Source organism: Orbicella faveolata, unplaced genomic scaffold, assembly GCF_042242905.1.
Source record: "Orbicella faveolata isolate gen_17 unplaced genomic scaffold, um_ofav_v1 contig_34, whole genome shotgun sequence".
Taxonomy (NCBI): domain Eukaryota; kingdom Metazoa; phylum Cnidaria; class Anthozoa; order Scleractinia; family Merulinidae; genus Orbicella; species Orbicella faveolata.
Genome location: NW_028301563.1, coordinates 27,701,688 through 27,721,440, shown reverse-complemented (window position 1 = coordinate 27,721,440; position 19,753 = coordinate 27,701,688). Strand labels below are relative to the sequence as shown.

The 19,753-nt window shown below is 39.8% G+C and overlaps 1 protein-coding gene across 2 annotated transcripts in view; it reads left to right on the top strand.

The window, feature by feature from the left end:
- Positions 1–19,753, top strand: part of LOC110055455 (protein argonaute-2-like) — a 29,669-nt gene that overhangs the window by 989 nt on the left and 8,927 nt on the right. For both annotated transcript variants that reach the window (XM_089270647.1, XM_089270646.1), the window contains exons 2-8: positions 2,856–3,128; positions 8,119–8,298; positions 10,077–10,310; positions 11,368–11,541; positions 12,851–13,140; positions 14,998–15,054; positions 18,641–18,911. In XM_089270647.1, the coding sequence (XP_089126773.1) occupies positions 2,856–3,128; positions 8,119–8,298; positions 10,077–10,310; positions 11,368–11,541; positions 12,851–13,140; positions 14,998–15,054; positions 18,641–18,911 (1,479 nt within the window). The remainder of the gene's footprint in view (positions 1–2,855; positions 3,129–8,118; positions 8,299–10,076; positions 10,311–11,367; positions 11,542–12,850; positions 13,141–14,997; positions 15,055–18,640; positions 18,912–19,753) is intronic.

Genomic DNA, 19,753 nt, shown 5'->3' with positions numbered 1-19,753 from the left:
ATCCATATAACATTGATGGATATCAATCACCGATTGCTGTCAATTGATATCTGCAATCGATAAATAGCAAATATTGAACTCACAGAAAATTCCTTTATCAATTACTATCGATTGGCAAAAATTGAGAACAATCTTCAGGAATCGATAGTTTAATTGCTTGAAAAAAAAATCAACAATAACCACCCGGACTCAAAGATCTGATGGCTTTATTATTGTGTAAAATAATTAATATGCAGAACAACATGCAACAGGCTTTCATATTCAGCATAGTTATTGACATGACATGACGATTTTAAATTAATTACCAGGTGGAGTGATCTCTTCTCCAGGTCTTCTGGCATCTAAAGCAGAATCTTGGCATGTCTGTTCATCGTCGCCGAATTAACTACATCCTGAAAACTATTCCCTCTTTTACATCATTGAAATCACTAGAACACTGACGCTGTTGTTTATTTTGCTTCATCTTAATGCCGACATTACAATGAGACTGGAGGGTTGTACACCGCTACTCCAGCCTGAGCTTCTTCCGGTGTTTTAAACTGACAAAGAAAGATGCAAAGCCTAAATGTTTCTGTTCTTGTTATTTTGTGAATGATTGTGAAAGATACACAGGCTATGATAAAATGACTCAATAAAACCATTACAGACAAATTTTGTCAAACGTTTTATCAGTGTAACAATGTAAAAGGACAAAAACAATTTCCAATAACAATTGATATCAATCGATGAATCAATAATTATTGTTATCAATGAATTACAATCCACAATCGATAACCATCGAGCTCACAACTTTTTTCTTCATCAATTTTCATCGATCACTATTGGCAATTAATAATCAATCAAAGATATTGATTGATATTGATTAATATTTGATTAATGGTTTATGGATTGACTACACCTGGAATAAAGTGGCTGTAATAATGAGGTGGCCATATTAACGGGGTGGCTGTAAGGCAATCAGTGTAAAATGCAGACTCTGGACTGCAGACAGCAGACTGGGCATAAAATGCAGACTGATGGTAAAATGCAGACTGCTGTCCGCAGTCTCCAATTTACACTGACCGGCGGTTAGACAGGGTTCCACTGCAATATAATACTTTAGAATTATTCTTAGGTTATGTTTCTTCATTTCTTTTTCACATGTACATGTATGTAGGTGTCCACTATGAGTATACTTTATCCCTCAGCTAATTAACAAATCGAATGTGGTTTAGCATTGTCTGTACTCTTATCGACAACAATATGCATCATCACAGTGGTCAAAATGTTGTGGATTCACAAGGCATGACCAAGAGTGTGACACATTGACGTGAGCAGCGCTGTCTGGACTCTTATCGACAACGGCAAATTAGCCAATCAGATCGTGAGATTAGTAGCAATTGTGATAAAGAGCAATTTGAGACATTGATAGTTAAAAGTTATGATTATTTGATTTTGTCAGTGTAAAACACAGACTGCGGAAGGCAGACTGCAGACTGTGAACTGGGGAAAAATGCAGACTGCAGATGGTAGATCTTTTATATAACCAAAATGTGTCACCATTTCTATCATTGAGAGCTCACTGTAACAAGAGTGTTATTCAGTCTAATGGAAGAGATATTCAGGCCAGCTGACTTTCACTATGATTAGGCTGAATAACCCTGTTTATGGTCAGCACCCGATAATGGAAATAACACCATATATAGTTAAAAAGGTCTACAATCTGCAGTCTGCATTTTACTCTCAGTCTGCATTTTACCCTTAGTCTGCATTTTACCCTCAGTCTGCATTTTACCCCCAGTCTGCATTTTACCCTCAGTCTGCATTTTACCCCCAGTCTACATTTTACCCTCACTCTGCATTTTACCCTTAGTCTGTGTTTTACCCCCGGTCTGCAGTCTGCATTTAACGCAAAGTTTGACTTGAGCCAATGCTGGTCAGCAGCCTTTCAGGGCGACGATGCTTTGTGGGGTCTCGTATAGTGTTTTCCAGGATTTACACATTTTGCTTGCCGACTGTGTAAGAATGTGCAGTTTGCCTTGAGTGCCATTCATTCTTTTAGGGTGCTTTAGCTCCCTCATCTCCCTCCCTAATTTGCTGCTGATGGTAAGTATAAGTGATCAGGTAAATATCTCCACTGTCTCTGTCATTGTGGCAGTGCCTGGTGGTTTCCACTGTCAGGGTTGCCATGGATACCTGCGTGCTCGGCTTGATGCTCATATCGCAGCTCTATCATCCCTTAGGCACCTTACCCATCAGCTTATCAATTGGTGATGAGTTTATATAAAATAACCATGACTATTTTAATTGCAGATCCTTGGCTACAGTCATAACATATTGTAGCAAACTGTTCTGCCTCTTGCCAGTTGGGGTTTTCAATCTATTTCGTTTGCAATATTTGTTCAGCATGACTGGGGAGTTGTCACTTATTTATAATTAACCTGTTACTCTAGAATGACAGTTTTGTAAGCTTAAAAGTGGTTGTCTTCGTTCCTTTTGTACCTAATGGTTTTCATTAATTTGAGCTGGTGCTGAACCTCTTTGGTAATTTTTTTTTTTAACTTGGAGGAAATGTATATTTTATCTCGCTGTAGCCTTAAGTATAAAAAATGAAGTTACAAATAAACTCCTGACTGAGAATGAGCTGTATTTAATTAAACTTTGCGGCTGTTTGGCCTTCATTAGGTAAATTTTATTATTATTGTTTTTTTGTTTGTAAGTTAAAAACTATTGAAAACAAATAAAGATTATTACCAGGATAGCTGTCATAGAATGCTCAATTAAGACATGACTCTCTTATAATTTAAAATTAGTATTGACTGAGCAATAACAACAACAACAGCAGTTTATTTGTAAACAATTATTTCTCTCTGTAGTTAAGGATGGCACACCAACAGATGAAGAATTAGAAGAAGTAGCTGATGTTCTAGGAAACTGGAAAAGGCTTGGGCGTCGCCTAGGTGTCAGTGATTCAAAGCTCCAGGAATTAGATCAAGCTCATGATCAACCGTCCGAAAAGGCATACTATACCCTAAAGCATTGGAAACAAGAAAAAGGTTCCCATGCAACCTATCAAGCATTGTATGGTGCTTTAACGCATAACCTTGTACAGCGCCAAGACTTGGCCGAGAGGTTTTGTTACATTAATGGTAAATATCTGATTTTCTGCTTTTAATTACTAAATCATGGGAATATAGCAGTCTAATGTTTAGTGTGATTGGACTCTGGATCAAGCAGTCTGTTATTTAGTGAATTTAACAACAGTTAAATTCACTAAGTTAACAGCTGGGTCTGCTAAATCTGCGAGCCAGCGAGCCATGCGAGCCATGGTGCGAGCCATGCAAGCAACCCTCCAAGTTAACTTTCCTCCTTAGTGGCCATTTGGCCACTGACTGTTCAGGTTTGGTCGCCAGTGAAAAATTTTAGTCGCCAAAATATATGCATAAATAAATAATTAATAAATAATAAATAATAATCTTATTATTATCTAACTGTATTATTAATAACATTTTCCTTGAACCACCAAGTAAATTGAAATCCCGTTCAGTGAAAGAACTAGTGGGAGGCGCGGTGGCTTCATGGTTAGTGCGCTCATCTCCGGATCGAGCGGTCCGAGTTCGAGCCCTGGCCGGGGACATTGTGTTGTGTTCTTGGGCAAGACACTTTACTCTCACAGTGCCTCTCTCCACCCAGGTGTATAAATGGGTACCGGCGAACTTAATGCTGAGGGTAACCCTGCGATGGACTAGCATCCCATCCAGGGGGGAGTAGAAATACTCCTAGTCGCTTCATGCTACAGAAACCGGGATAAGCTCCGGCCTGATGGGCCACTTGGCTCGCATGCAGACTTAACCTTTACCTCAGTGAAAGAACTACCTAATGTTGATTCAAATATGCTTTTATTGGAATGATTGATGATCAAATGAAATAGTTTCTGATCACAATGAAAAAGTACTATATTATTGCAACAGTGTTGTGAGTTGATCACAGTTCTCATTCAGCCATTTTAAATTGATTGGCTTTCACTTTCAATAAATCTTTTACAATGGTTATAATAATGCAAATGTACATGCCTTCAAATAGCTCCATCGATTTACAAGTGACACCACAAATATCAAAAACCAAAGGTTCAGACTATCTTCATTATAAACTCTTGCTTGAATTTTTAAAATTTTATAATCACACTTAAATGGTAACTTAGGAATGACTTGAGCACTCCAAACAATTCAAACTTTCATGCTATGAAATAAAGTTTTTTTTTGTTTTTAATCTATACTAGTGACACATATTTACAAGTCTACAGCCAGCACAGAGAAATCCATATTTCTGCATTAAAACTCAGAAACCACATGTGTTATGGACTTCAGATTGAAGAAATGGTCTTCTTGATCTTTTGGAGGATTTGAACCATTCCTTCACTGCTGGCGCTGGTTGTGAAATCAACCATCAAAAAGCGTGAGCATGTATGAATGAAACGTATGTTTACCGCCATTTTTCCCGCGAAAATATTTGATGAAAATTAAGAAAAAAAGTCGCCTCACAAAACACAGAAATATTTGTGTATATCATTTATAATTCACACAACAGGAGCAGTGCAAACGACACAGATTATACCAAGTTAAAATAAGATAGCCTCATTCGCAGCTGAATGGCGGAAAGTTTTCCAATGTTTATCAAGGCGGCATCAAATTCTTGCTGAGACCATAAAGTGAACACTATTTTTGCCTTATCGCTTATGATATTTTTTAAATGTTCAACCTCGTTTTCTGCTTGAATAAACAAACGATATAAAACTTCATCAGAAAATTAAAGACTGTATTGAAATGGACAGAAAAGTTCACGCTCAAATTGTTTGTCGTTGTGAATTTAATGTGCGAACCGTGGAACGCGAATACTCAACGTGAAAATGCTTTCACAAGTTTTAGGGCAATCACTAAGACGGATATTTTTTATCGATGAAATCTTTGACAATTTAAATATAAACCCAGGTTCGTTCACACAAGTGAAATTTATTTACAACTGCGAGCCGCTTTTCATCACAGTTTTTTTATTTATAGAATCCCCCGTGCTTGTGTTAACAAGTTTGCTGTAAAGTCAAGTATTTTCGTGCCCACTGAAATAAAATACGTTTCTCAAATACATCTGGATGTTTCTCAAATATATTGTGGATCCTGTCACCGTCGAGCTTTCCAAGCGTTTGCAATTCCTCTTCTTTACGATGGCAAATGGCCGGATTGCGTGCGTTGTCTCACGCTTCCAGGTAAAATTGTCACGTGCCAAAGTTCAGTCGAGTGGAACGAATTTCGTCGCGTCCCAAGCTCAACTGAACGCTATTCCTTGATCTTTGTTTACCGTGTAAGATTTCATTTTATTCAGTCTCCATTTCTGTTGGTTAAAATCCCACAACAACTAGCTTTGCAAAGTGAGTTCTTAATGCTCAGAACGTTTTTCTTTTCACTCCGGATGATGGTCCGCTCGAGCTCCTGACGCATAGCTCACGTTAATTTTAGTCGCCGAGCTGGCGACTTGCGTTCTAATTTAGTCGCCAGCTCCAAAATTCTAGTCGCCATGGCGACTAAAATAGTCGCAACTTCGAGGGTTGCATGCAAGTCACGCGAGCCATTTTTGCGAGTATTATTTTTTCTTCAACTGGTTTGGGAGGTCATCGACTTTTCACCAAGAAACATAGATCTCGCGCCCGACTATCACTAAACTATCGCTATAAACCGCCCGCCCGCCATCTTGAAAGCGGAGATGACACTGGGGACGAGTATAAACAGTACAACCTCGCTCCCAGGGTACTCTCTCTTTCCGGGCCTGGGAAATTAATTTTAAATTTAGCTACAAAAGCACCTACTATTGAAATATTCCCAAAAGAAAATCCGTATCGCGCTTCGGTTACCAGAACTATTGCTGGTGCGGCAAATATGAAAAATGCTCTAAACGTCTGTACATCGTGCCAAGTCTTGTATCATAGTAATGGCTACCCTGAGTGTGATGAATTTTTTTCTTTGTTTCATATTTTTGTTGTTTGGAGAAAATTTTGTGTATTCAAATCGCCCAGGATCCATAAAAAATAAAAACAATGCATCAAAAATTTATTAAGGTTCAGGACTAAAGTAAAGAAAATTTTCTGAGAGAAACGTATGGCTCCACCGCTCCACCGCTACTTGAATGGGTAAGTGAATGGTATCTATTGGCACCTGTCATTCATTGATATCCACGTTGAAAATCATTCGAGAAAAAAGAGAACAGTACTTCAGGGCAACTCTGTGTATTGGCGTCAAGAATGGTGAGTGAATCGCGTAATTTTAACAGGTTCGCTCTTTAGTGAATCAGAGTTACCAAAACTTTGTCGGTTGGCTGACTGCTGCATGTGGTTGTCTCTTCCCTTAGAATTTAATATTGCAAGAATTTAATATTGCAATCTTATTCATCTTGTTCTGTTGCTCTTGTTCTTGTTCTCATGTGAACATAAATGTAACAAATAAAAAATCTTAACATTTGTACTAGGGCTCGCATGACTCGCATGACTTGCATGGCTCGCATGGCTCACCCTTTGGCTCGCAGGCTTACAGGTTCATAAAACTCTTAACAGCTCTCGGGCAAGTGAAAATAGAAGTTCAGTGGCCCAGTGTATTGGGCATTGCCAAGTGAAATTATAGTCTCTGAGTCAGTATTTTTGTGAGTATGAATGAAAATGCCATATAAGGCTGCAAGATTAGTTAACCATTGGGTTGAAAGCATCAGTTAGTTAGGAATCTAAGCTCACTTTGTTCATGTTTGTCCTGTGATTGCCACACCGGCTGCCATGGCAGTAAGTAGCATTTTAGTGGGGGCAAGTGAAAACTGAAATTAAATTGCCACTGGGCACGTGGATTTCAATTTTTTTCCTGCCCTGAGTTGGTGTTTTGTCAGTTGGCATTTTGTTACGAAAAATTGTCTTAATCAATTTCTAGAACAATCTAGAACCGGAAGTCATTCAGCCATGACCCACTTGTACAAGAACATTCCAGAACATTCTGATCCTTACGTAATTACTCAGATTAGAAATTGTGTCAAACTACTTAATTTAGTTCCAAATAGAAGTTTCTAGAACTTTAAGCCTCATGTATATTAGAGCGAGAGGTTCTACTGTAAAAGAGATTGATTCAAATTTGAAGAAGCTTAGTGCTGTAAATTCGTGAAGTTACCTTACGGAAATAAATCAGTTTGTTGCTCTTACCAGCGATCCTGAGTTCTGTCTGGAAACAACCCTGCTCTTCAACGATACTCGTAACACATTTAATACTACTTCACTTGCACATTGAAGCTTGACACTTGTAATATACTGTACAGTATTGATGGAAAGTGAAGCGATGTGTAAAGTTCAGAACTCAAACAAGGAGGAATTTTACGTTACAAATAACTAGCTTAGAGTATACTTTGACACTGAATTGCTGATTTGGAAAAATAATCTTGGTTTTTATCTGAGGCAAACTGAACTCATTGGGCCTGGCTGCAAGTGTTTGCTTACATCTCGGGTTGAAAGAGATCCTCCTCCTTGTTAAACAGGCTAAATTTGGTCTAAAGTTGTTGTCAACAATAAATTGAATTTTCTGATATGCAGTATCCATGCATCATAGGGGCCGGGTCTTGAATATACTCAATTGCTGGTGCCAGAGCCAAATTTCTGTTGTGTGTAGTGTAGGTGAATACTACACTGCTGACACTAATTTTCATATAGAGCCTATATTGGATCCTGAGGTGCACTTTTATTTCTTTCATATGTTCATCTTATTTGTTCTACTCTGCTAATGTTATTTTCTGTATCCAATGTTACACTGATGTATGCATTTGGAATAACAAACTGAGTAGCTTTTACCCATGGTTCAGTATCAAGTATCAAATTTTGTTTTATAAATTAAGACCCTCCGTTTCTTTTTTTTTTTTTTTTTGCAATTTTGAAAAGTTTGCAATAATTTGTGCAAAGTAGTGTAATTAATCATCTTGTAGTTGACATCTCCAAGGCTACACTGTATTACAGAATGAGGGGAGAGTAATAAGCATTGAGGTTTTAATTTTGGATGCTTAATAAATCTCTGGACCAACAATAATTAGATCCCTTGATTCATTTCAAAATTGTATGTTTTTATTAAGGACCCTCTGCCAGTCAGCTGCCTGCTGGCCACATACCAGAAGAAGGAGTGATAGGAGAAGTACCTGGTGCTACTGCAGGTGTATTTAGTGGAATTTTAGCCAAACACCAAGACGATTCCACTGGAGTGAAAGGAAATCTGAAACGGAAAAGTTCAGAATTCATTTCAAGTCACGAAAGAGGTAAATATCGATCTAAATCATACAGTTCAGCTCTTAGTTCTATATCCTGGTACTTTGTGGCCATGATTACATTGGAACACACCTAAGGAGACATTCTATTTATTCGTTTTCCTTGTTTGTTTCAGCGGTTTAATAATGATGCATTGACCATATTAATACCTATGCAGACTAAGAATTCGTCTCAGACGTATTATGTGGCAGAGTAGGATACCTAAAACTCCCAGGCGTGTAATTCATCTTGGTAACTACGCATAAGGAAGATGAACGTGTCTCACCTGTGTATCCACTCAACTAAATCTGTAATTAAGTGACTAACAAACTTCCTGAAAAGTAGCTTCCATTGTCACCTTACAAGAATTTTTCTTTCTGTACTAAATGATTTCTTGTAATTGGCCACCCTGACGTGTAGTCAGTCAATGTCATAGTTTGATGAAGACGTCACGATCTGTATCACAAGTGACCACATCATGAAACAAATGAATGCTGAAAAGTGAACTAATCGACGTGACACGAGAGTGGGACAAAGAAAAAATCTGAGTCCCCGACAGGAATCGAACCCATGACTTCCGGAACACCGGGCGGGCGCTCTATCCACTGAGCTACGAGAATTCATGGAGAGCAAGGTCATTTAACTGAGTTCATATGTGACAGGCGTCCTGCATACTACTAGGATCAGCACTGTCGAAGTCATTGTAAGTGTGATAAATGAATAAAGATGATGAACTTTAAGCTCGGTAATGAATGTGAAAAGCGAACTAATGCTGTTTAATGCAATTTAACAAGTGAACAACAAAGAGTAGCTGGTACATCCGGTCAGCGGTATTCGTATGGTATTGCATACTCAGTGGTCTTCGCCATTGTATTAGCGTGTTCCAGCATGGCGGTCCGTGGAACGGTCGTTTTGGTCTATTTATCGACATCTTTGTGCCCCCCCCCCCCTCCCCCTCCCCGTCTCCACTGTTAACTCAGTTTGGCAGGTGCCTGGAAGACTGCGTGGGGGCTCATGGCTGGGTTGCGGAGATTGCTAGCAATGGGAGCGTTATACTGTCAAGGGGCCAGCCGGTCACAGTGGAGGCCCCTGGATATCCCAGGCACCCATCTTCCATACAGCATGATGCAGTTGTTAATTATACACTATTATTAAGTGACTAGCAGTCTGTCACTATTCGCTCTTTTTGTAAACACACAAGTTTGATGTCTGGTATTTACCTAGATGTTAGACACATCAGACTTCTTCAACGAATTATTTGTCTTAGCTTCTTAGGTAAATACGGCCATTCCTCTGTTTACTATTACATCTTAAAATACAGTGGAGTAATCAGTTGCCAAATTCTTAGGCCTCAGTATTTCGCCAGTCATTTAGTCTCTTTTGAGCTTCATTTGAGCAAAAAAAGCAGTTGTTCTGGTTACAGGTTACGTCACTGAAATGAATTGACTTTGAAGTCTCAAGGGTAAGTGGCACATGAAGTAGGCAAAGTAACCAAGTCATATTTGAAAAGAAACATTAAATTATAATACTGTTGAAATTAAACAATCAATCAGTCAATCAGTCAATTATTTATTTATTTATCTAATTATTAAGTGATTTTGAAGAGTGAAGAATGCTCCCACCCACCCAATCATCAACCCGCCTATTAATTGATTGATTGATGATTGATTGTTGGTTACAGACTTCATGAACAGGCCAGCATTGTTTGTTGAAACAATTTCAAGAAACCATGTAGTACAGACGGACGAATTTCTGAAATGTGACATGCTGATTTAACTTGATTTTATAGGTAACTTGCCTTTTAAGATTCCCTGTCCAAGAGCCACCAGCAGAAACTCAGGGAATCAAGATCCTCAAGAACAAAGAGAACAGGTTCACAGATATATGGAAGAGAAGATTGATGAGTTGAAATCGCAGAGAATTTTTGATCTCTCTACAACTAAAGGGATACGTAGCTTCTGTGCGCAGTTAGTAGGAGAACTTCATTTAATGGATGGGAACTTGCAAAGGAGTAGCATTAAAGGTTGGTTCTCATATAATCACCCAATCATTTTGATCGCTGCTATTGTTTCCAGCTGCCGAGACGATCGCAGGTGATCCAGGTGATTGGGAGCGATGGGGGGGGGGGGGGGGGGGGAGAGGAGGGGGTTCTCATATGATCGCCCTGATCATCTGGTATGAGCAAAGCGTATGGTAAAGGCCTAGGCCCTCATTCCCGCTCTCCCTCCCTCCTTCCTCCTTAAATTGTGGAGAAATTCAACAGATCCGTGATTCAAAAGATTATGCGCCAAAATGTTATCATGGAAACATTTCGCAGTTGGAAAGAATTGAAATTTGGATCTGGCATGAATTACTTATAATGTCTGGATCATGATACAAAACTAAATGTGATTTTGACTCGGCATTACCACACTACATTGGCGGCGTTGGGGGAAAATATATTCTCGTATTGGGCACCGTCATTACACAACTCTGCCCAATATAAGAATATACTAGGCACCAATGTATTGCGGTATTACCGTCTCAAAGTCGCACTTAGTTTAGAATATTTATGGTCATTTCATGCATTATTTGTACCCAACACTAACTGAAGTAGGATAACGTTATTTTAACGTAGCTGTGTTCTGTGAATATATAAAAGATTATATATTTGAACTGCGGAGAAAGATATGAAGGCATGATTGATCATCACAGTTACACACACAACTTAAGCAGTTGTGAAAGTGAAAAAAATTTAGGCCTGAACTGGATTCAAACCCGTGACCTTTGCTATACCGGTGCAGTGCTCTACCAACTGAGCTACCAAGCCAACTGGGAGCTGGTCATTTGAGTTTGTAATATACCTGCAGATGGTGAAGAATACAAGTGTATATATGAGAGATCAAAGTTTTAAACTCCAGAGAAAGATTTCAATACATAATTGATTGTCACAGTCATAAACAATCATGTCTCCATATGGCTTTGTACATAACGTGGATGTATAAGCATTGAAAATTAAAGTTGACTTGACTATAATCACAGGATGTGGGATGCACAGTACATATTTTACCTATATGTCAATCGATTTTAATCATCTTCAGAAACTCCAAGTGTGGCAAGTACTCTTACCACTGCTTGTACCATGCCTTCCCCTGCAGTGGCTGAGGCTGCTCCTGCTGCTGCTGAGGCAGTTAATGTCTCAGTTGTTCCTGTTGAATCTGGACATGAGGAAAGTTTCTTTGCATGGTTTCCTTCCCTCTTTAATGAAGGTTCAGGTAAAGTAGTACCACCAATTTCATTGATACGCAGCCCCCAAATTAAAACTCTTGTGAGCGTTTGGTGATTTGCTTCCGTTAATCATGTGTTCCTTATATGGTGTTATAGGAATGCCTCTCTTGTTTTCAAAAATCTTGCGGCCACTGTGTAGCCTGTTCGTTCAACATGGTTGCTTTTTATTCTTCAAGTTTACTTTGGCGAGTGGTCTTTTTGCTGGTGCAGGGGACTAGTGCAAGCAAGAGTTCTGCACTTGGGGAAGACATTTGTGAAGAAAAACAGAAACACCTTCACCGCCGGTTGATTAGCCAGCCCAGACAGGAAAAGCAAGACAAATGGACACTAGGTGAAAAAGTGATCGCGTAAATCGGCATAAATAAACAAACATGCATTAGATGACACAGATCGCTAAACGCTTAAATAAAACTGAATAATAGTCTGTTACTATTGTTATTGGAAAACTCATGTGCTTTATTCATCAATTTATGGAAGCCACACTGACTGTCTTCGCTCTTGTGTACTGAAGACATTTCTTGTATTTCATCTTCGTACTCTTTGGGAGATTGTTATTTTTCAATGACTCTCCTGCATGTTCATGTATTTATGCCGATTTTTGCCACGATTGTTTTTTCACCTACCGTCCATTTGTCTTGCTTTTCCCATCCAGGCTGGCTACTCAACTGTCTGTTGAGGTATTTCTGTAGATTTTCCAAATTTTCTTCACAAATGTCTTCTCCACGTGCAGAAATCTTGCTATAATGCTCACGCTAACCTCTTGTGCAAGCAAAAACACCACTTGCCAAAGTAAACTTGAAGAATAACAAGCAACCATGTTGAACGAACAAGCTACACAGTGGCCGTCATGTTTTTAAAAAAACAAGAGCAGCATTCCTATCACACCATATAAGGGATGCATGATTGACGGAAATGAATTGCCAAATGCCTGCGAGAGTTTTGATTTGGGGGTCGCGTATCAATGAAATTGTTGGTAACAATCAGTATTTGAAAAAGCTGTTTATCTTTTTTTTATAGCTAGTAGTAGCGGTGTCTATGTGCAACCTAAGTGATGGTACTGGTGCGATTCAGGGCCTGTTTCTCTTTCGCGCTATGGTTTCGGCAAATCAATATAATTGAAGGCCTAATAAAAATTCGCAGATTTATGGCTGCAAGATTGATTCATGACTCGAAGACTTTGTTACTAAATTAATAACTGCACCTTATTGGCACTTTTGAACTTGAAGAGTAATTTGCTCCAAGTTATTGTTGATTGATTAATTTATTAATGTTTGTTGGTTCCTCTTCAACGTATAGGTGGTCAAACTCAATGGGCTTGTGGCTCAATTCCCACCAAAAGACCAGGCTATGGTACTGCAGGCCGCCCTATAAGGTTAAGGGCAAACTTCTTTCGCCTCAATATTTCATCACAACTATCAGATGTCTTCCACTACGATGTAGAGATTACCCCAGACAAGTATCCCCCATCAGTGAAAAGAGATATTGTTCATGGAATTATAAGGAGGAACAAAGATACAACATTCCAAGGTCACCACCCCGCTTTTGATGGCGAGAGGGATTTGTATAGCAGAATCAAACTTCCTCAAGTGAGTGTATGTTTAGCTGCAAGTATTACCGCTGTGTTAAACTACTGAACTGTAAGACGAGATATCCTATGTATATCAGAGAGACAACTCCTATTATATATTTAAGAACACACTCCCACAGAGGGTACCAATAGTGCCTCCCATAAAGAAGCGACTCAGTTCCCATGAGGGAGCACTTCTCGTAAAAGGGCACCTCCCATAAAGGGGCACATCCCATTGAGGGGCATCCCCCATAAAAGCGTGCCATGAATTCCCATGGAGGGTTGCCTCCCATAGATAGGCACCTCCCATAGATAGGCAACTCCTATGAAGGGGCACCTTCAATTAAGGGTCACTTCCCATAAAGTAGCATCTCCCATGATCGAGTTCCCATAAAGGGACGCCTGGACTCCTAAACTCGTAAAGGTGCATGTAGGTTTTATTCATTGTGTGCATAAGCGTTTGAGAGTGTGTGATTGTGGATGTGATTCAGCTGAGAAATAAACAAGACAAAATACCTAAGTACAAAACATATAACAACAAAAAAAGATAGCGGAATAAAATAAACTTACAAACTGTGATGAGTCCAACAGGATAAACTCTTGATCAGAATGATACTTCACTGAGAAGCCCACAACAAGTCGAGAAAACACGGTAGAAACTGGAGAAACTTATCTGCTAACAAGCACTGGCAAAAACTGAATACCAAACTATAAGTGATCGGTTAAGTACTAATAAGTAGATAACATAATCCCCAGAGGTCACGCAAAAATGTGAAACAAGAAACAAAGAAAATTCTAGCTGCTACAGTGCATCACTCATAAAGGTTCACCTCCCATTAGGGAGCACTTCCCATTAAGGTACATCTCCCATAAATGGCCACCTTCCATGAAGGAGCACCTGCCATAAAGTGGCACCTTCCATAAAGGGGCAGCTTTCATAACGGGGTCCCTCTAATAAAAAGGCACCTTCTATAAAGGAGCACCCTCTATAAAGGGGCACCTCATAAAGGGACAGGTCCCATAAAGGAGCACCTCCCATAACGAAGCACCTTCCATAATTTGATAAAAGTAGTATGTCTGATAAAGAGGCACCTTCCAGAAAGAGGTACCTTGCATACTGGAGCACCTCTGCTAAAGAGTACCTCCCATTATGAAGGGTTATGTCCCACATCTCCCCCATAAATATCAGTAGTTAAAGGAAAACCTTCTGCAAGAAGACTACATCACTTTGCAAAGAAAACGTGTCCTGAGCACATGTACTTGACTAACAGAACTATGAAGAAATGATTGATCATCGCAGTTATTTATACACACAACTCAAGTAATTGTGAAATGAAAACTGGAAAAAAATTTAGGCCTGAATGGGATTCAGACCCATGACCTTTGCGATACCGGGGCAGGGCTCTACCAACTGAGCTATCAAGCCAGCTGGGAGCTGGTCACATTGTTAGTTCGTAATATACCTGTAGATGATGAAGAATGTAAATGAATATGTGAAAGATCATATATTTGAACTGCGGAGAAAGATATGAAGACATGATTGATCATTGCAATTATACACACAACTTACGCAGTTGTGAAATTAAAGCCTGAAGAAAATTCAAGCCTGAGTGGGATTCGAACCCATGACCTCTGCAATACTGGTGCAGTGCTGTAATTTCACAACTGCTTAAGTTGTGTGTATAACTGCGATGATCAATCATGTCTTCATATCTTTCTCCACAGTTCAAATATATGATCTTTCATATATTCATTTGCATAGCAGAACTATGTATAATTTAAAAATTATTTGTAGCACGTTTATGTTTATGGGTAGATTTGTACACAATGCTTGTTTACTTTAAGTGAAAATTGATTTGTTTTGACTGTTGCATAGGCTGATCTTAGTGCCAAGTTGCCTGGTGAGGATGGAGAAAAAGACAAGGAATTTAAGGTCACTAACTTATAAATAGTATGTATAGCCTTACGAAAAATATTATATCTGCACCAAGCACTGTTTTAGACACATACAAGCGCTGCAATGGCAGCAGCGTAAATGTTAATGAAAGCTATATACTATTAATAAGTAAAATATGTGCATTTTACAGAAAGGCTGTAAAAAGGCAAATGTATTCAGTAAGGCCTTCATTTCCGAAGGGAATGGGTGAATAATGCCCAGAATTATGCAAGGGCTGTTTTCACCAAAACTTAGAGCTTGCTTGCATGTTTTATTGATATTTTAATAATGACGTCCAACATCATTTTAGAGTGCACATATTTAAGAACCCCCGCCCCTAAGAATTTTCGGAGTTGCAAAGGTCGCTTATTGTGGGTGTAACCAATCAGATTGCAGGAAAATTTGAATGGTCCAATCATGATCAGAAGGCCGGATTTGGCCCACGTGATTGAAAATTGGCGAACTTGAAAGATTCACCCCAGTCCCCGACCCCAACCCACAGCCAGACATGAAAATGACCCAATCAGCAGGCTGGATTGCTTAGACACGACCCAGTAAATGACGTAAGCAAAGTGGGCACTAATTTTTTGGTGAGAAAACGCTTATGTGACGAACCAATGATGTCAGTAGAGGAGGATACCCCCATCCTCTGCTTGTCTCGCATGATTTCTCGGTGTCAGCTTTTTTCTCTCGCGTCATCTGTCAGCGAGAGCTGTTTTCTCTTGCTTGCGTCAGCATTTAGTGACTCCCACAAATTGCCTGTGTTCACCTCACGTCACCATTTTACTCTTGCGTGCACAATGTTCCCGTGTTCGTCAATCAGATAGCAAGAGCATTTGCATGGACCAATCAGAAGGCCGGATTTGGCCCATGTGACTGAAATTGAGTAAGCTTGAAAATTCGCCCTAATCTCCTTTTTTGGAAAGAGTCCCGATTAAAACGTTGAACCAATCAGAAGGTCAGATTTCTCCCACGTGACCCTACAATCGTGGCAGCACTGGAAATGATTTTAAAATGTTATTTTTTATTACCTATAATTTTACAAACGGGACATTTGTCACTCCCTTTTGAAGGACACCCAAACTTTCCAAAATCAACAAATTAACAAGTTTTCAGTAACTCCACCCTACTGACCCTGTCCCACCCGAAGGTGATCCTTCTTAAGATACGACAGGCAGCAGGGGAAATGAACTATTTACAAATGTTCTTTATGTCTACGTCATCCAGATGGACTCGGGTGTAGCTGTATGGGTAGGACTGGAACTACTCGGGAGCCGTAATTTTTAGGACCGAACTTTCAGTAAGTCCAAGCTGAAGCGAACTTAACGTTGTGTTCACCCCGGTTGAATTCGTACCGGGTGTTAATTGAAAATGGCTGCCAATAAAACATTCGAGAAAAGCTGGTATAAATGATGTAAGTGGAGGCGGAGGATCTGGTCCACCACCAGGATTATCTAGTCTACCACCCATTGTTGATCCATACCCAACACCATCACGGGAAGAGTGGGAAAACAATGTCTCAGGGGTTTTTGCAGGGTGTACCTCAAATCCTTTTCCAACATCTTCCGTACTTTTTGGACGGGGAGGTTTTTGGTTCGAGCAAATCTGACAACCTCACGCTAACTACCCGGTTGACGTGGGTCGCGATAAGATGTCAGTAGCTCGGTGGCTTTTGATTTCTTCATAGCGTCACCAGTTTGGAAATACAAGCCTCGACGAGGTCTGGGTAGTATTTTTGTATGGTAAGGAACCACTCATATGCTTGGGGTTGATGTTTCAACCACATGAAAAATATAAGAAGAGGAAAGTTGTTTGGGGTTCTTGGTCTGCCCACTGGAAGAACTCACACTGATGTTTGGAGCATGTGAAGAACGCACGTCCTAGATTCTTTTCGGATTGGGACTGGGACATGATCAAGAGACGATCCAACAACCCATTTTCCAAGACCATTTCTTTTTACCCCGAGCTGTGGGAGGAATGTCCGAAGGCCAAATTCGTCTTCATGACAGACCGACCCGTGACATTTTCCAGGTTATTGCAAGGTCGAGTGTACATGTTTGATGCAAGCCGAGAAAGAGAATTGCGTCAAAACATATACGCTACACGTCATGGCCAAGACCAACAAAGAAACATGGGAGAAAGAACACTGGCACAACGAGTTATGCATAGACGAAGATGGAAGAGTAAAACCACTACAGGGGTGTGATGGTTTACCTTGTAGCGAGTCACGTGAAGGAAGAAAGTTACAATGCCACTAGTCAAAAGTGAATTTGACGAATCAGTCGGTTGATGTGTGTTTCCTAATAGCCCTTTTCACGGTTAATTTTTCACATCTGCATTACAATGTAATCAAACGTGAATGCGAGGCAATTTCGGGCTGAAACTACAAAATAGCCCGAAATTGCCTCACATACATGCTAGATTTTATTGTAATGAAAATGAGCAAAGCTAACCGTGAAAAGGGCGATTGTGACCCATTCGTGACGTCACCAAAAAAGAGAGGGTATTCCCACCCCACTGTAGCCTCACGCGCCAAGAGACTGGGTACCACATTAAGCGTATACATAATAATCACGTGGTCCTCATTATAATAAAAACACTATCAATCATCAAGCAGTTTGTTTTTGATCAGTGAGTTTCATTCGATGAAGTAATTTTTTTGCTTTATACTATGGCGTGATTGTAAGGTCACGTGGGCAGAATCCGAACTTCTGATTGTTTCAAGGTTTTGACCAGCATTTTTATCTAAAAAGGAGACTAGGGCGAATTTTCAGGTTCGCCAAATGTTGGTCACGTGGGCCAAATCCGGTCTTTGATTGGTCCATTTAAATTTTCCTGCAATCTGATTGGTTACGCCCTCAATAAGCGACCGTCCATGTGGTGCGTGGATATTTTCTGGAAATGCTCAATTGAACTTCTGATGGTGCAGAGGGCTGATTCAGAAAAAGATCTAGGAGACCCAGTGCAATATTACTATGCAGGTAGGCAGGCAGGCAGGCAGGATGGCTGGCAGGCTGGCAGGCTGGCTGGCTGGCAGGCTGGCTGGCTGGCAGGCTGGCAGGCTGGCAGGCTGGCAGGTTGGCTGGCTGGCAGGCTGGCAGGCTGGCGGGCTGGCGGGCTGGCAGGCTGGCGGGCTGGCGGGCAGGCAGGCTGGCAGGCTGGCAGGCTGGCTTAGCTTGAGAGCTAGTTTACAGGTATTTCCCACTAACGGGAACGTAACAACTAAACAACGCTAATATCACAATTCATCAGGCAAAAATCACAAATTAAATACTGATGTGAAGTTTATATGAAATCGAATCGAATCCCGTTGAAGCCCTGATTTTTTTTCAGGCTTCTTCTTTCCAATTGGTTAAATCGGAAAATTAACTGCGATGATCATTCTTTACTTTCAAATTAAATACTGATTAAAACTATTCAAAACTATTGTTACAAAACTATTATTAAAACTAATGTCACAAATTTACTAATCCCCGAAATTTAGCGATCTAATTCTGTTTACTATTTTATTGGTGCCTACTTTTTTTTGTAGGTCCTTTTACACAAAAGAGGGTTTCCAACATTCTTTTTACTGTTCTTATAGGTTAAACTTCAGTCTGCTGCATCAGTTAGTCTCCTTGAATTAAATAACTTCCTGAGTGATCAACAAAATGGAAAATTGCGTCAAGATGCAGTGCAGGCATTAGACAGCATCATGCGGGAGAAGCCATCGTTCTATTTCACACCTGTTGGGCGATCGTTCTTCCCGTTTGATTGCCAAGGGAGACCCTTGGGTGAGGGGTGTGAGGTGCAGTTTGGTTTCTATTCAAGTGTTACGCACTCTGAATGGAAGGTGATGCTGGTGAACATTGATGGTAAGCAAGATGATGATTTTAACAAGTGTGTGTACATTGCAGCCCGGGCTGTCCTGATTAAGGGTCAGAGGAGGGACAAGGCCGATTTTTCTCAGCTACTTTACTTGATGGAAAACTTGGCTCTAGAGTCTAAGCAAAAATATGTAGAGCATCTCTACTGTAGTGATACATGTACACTTTTGTCTAATACAAACCACAATGTTTCTTTCTTCTTTGAAATTTTTGATGATCGCTATTTCAGCCACATACCAGGGCAAGTGTATGTTCACATACACAGACTATTGCATTTTAACAGTTGTGGGAAATTACTTTTAAAAAAACATTTGAAGAGTACAGAATCATGATATCTTGTCCTTAATATAAAATGTGTCTTCAACTAAGAACCTCACTTGAAGTGGATGTCGATTTTACATTGACATACTTCAAAAGTAGTGCCAGCCATGCTGAAGATTGATAAAGACAACATTAAAGTAAATGCATGTGCTCAAACTAGTACCATACCTACATTTTGCATGATTATATTAACTCAAGATCAGGGGCGTAGCCAGCTACTTTTTTCACTTAAGCCCAAATTGTGCAGCGTAAGTCGTAGATCAAATTTTGCCAACGTCCGAAAAAAACAATAACAACAGCAGCAGTGAACTAAATTTTCTTGCGCAAAACTATTTCAAATTTCCTGCTTTGTAAATAACCTTTCAGGATTTTTTCATGTGTAAGATTGATTGAAAGTCATTATTTTGTTTTTCAAAATATAGCGTTGATATTGCGGTGATTCGCTGTTGAATAGTAAGAAAGAGAAAATATGGCCTTTCGCCTACAAAAAAAAATATTTACAGAAATTC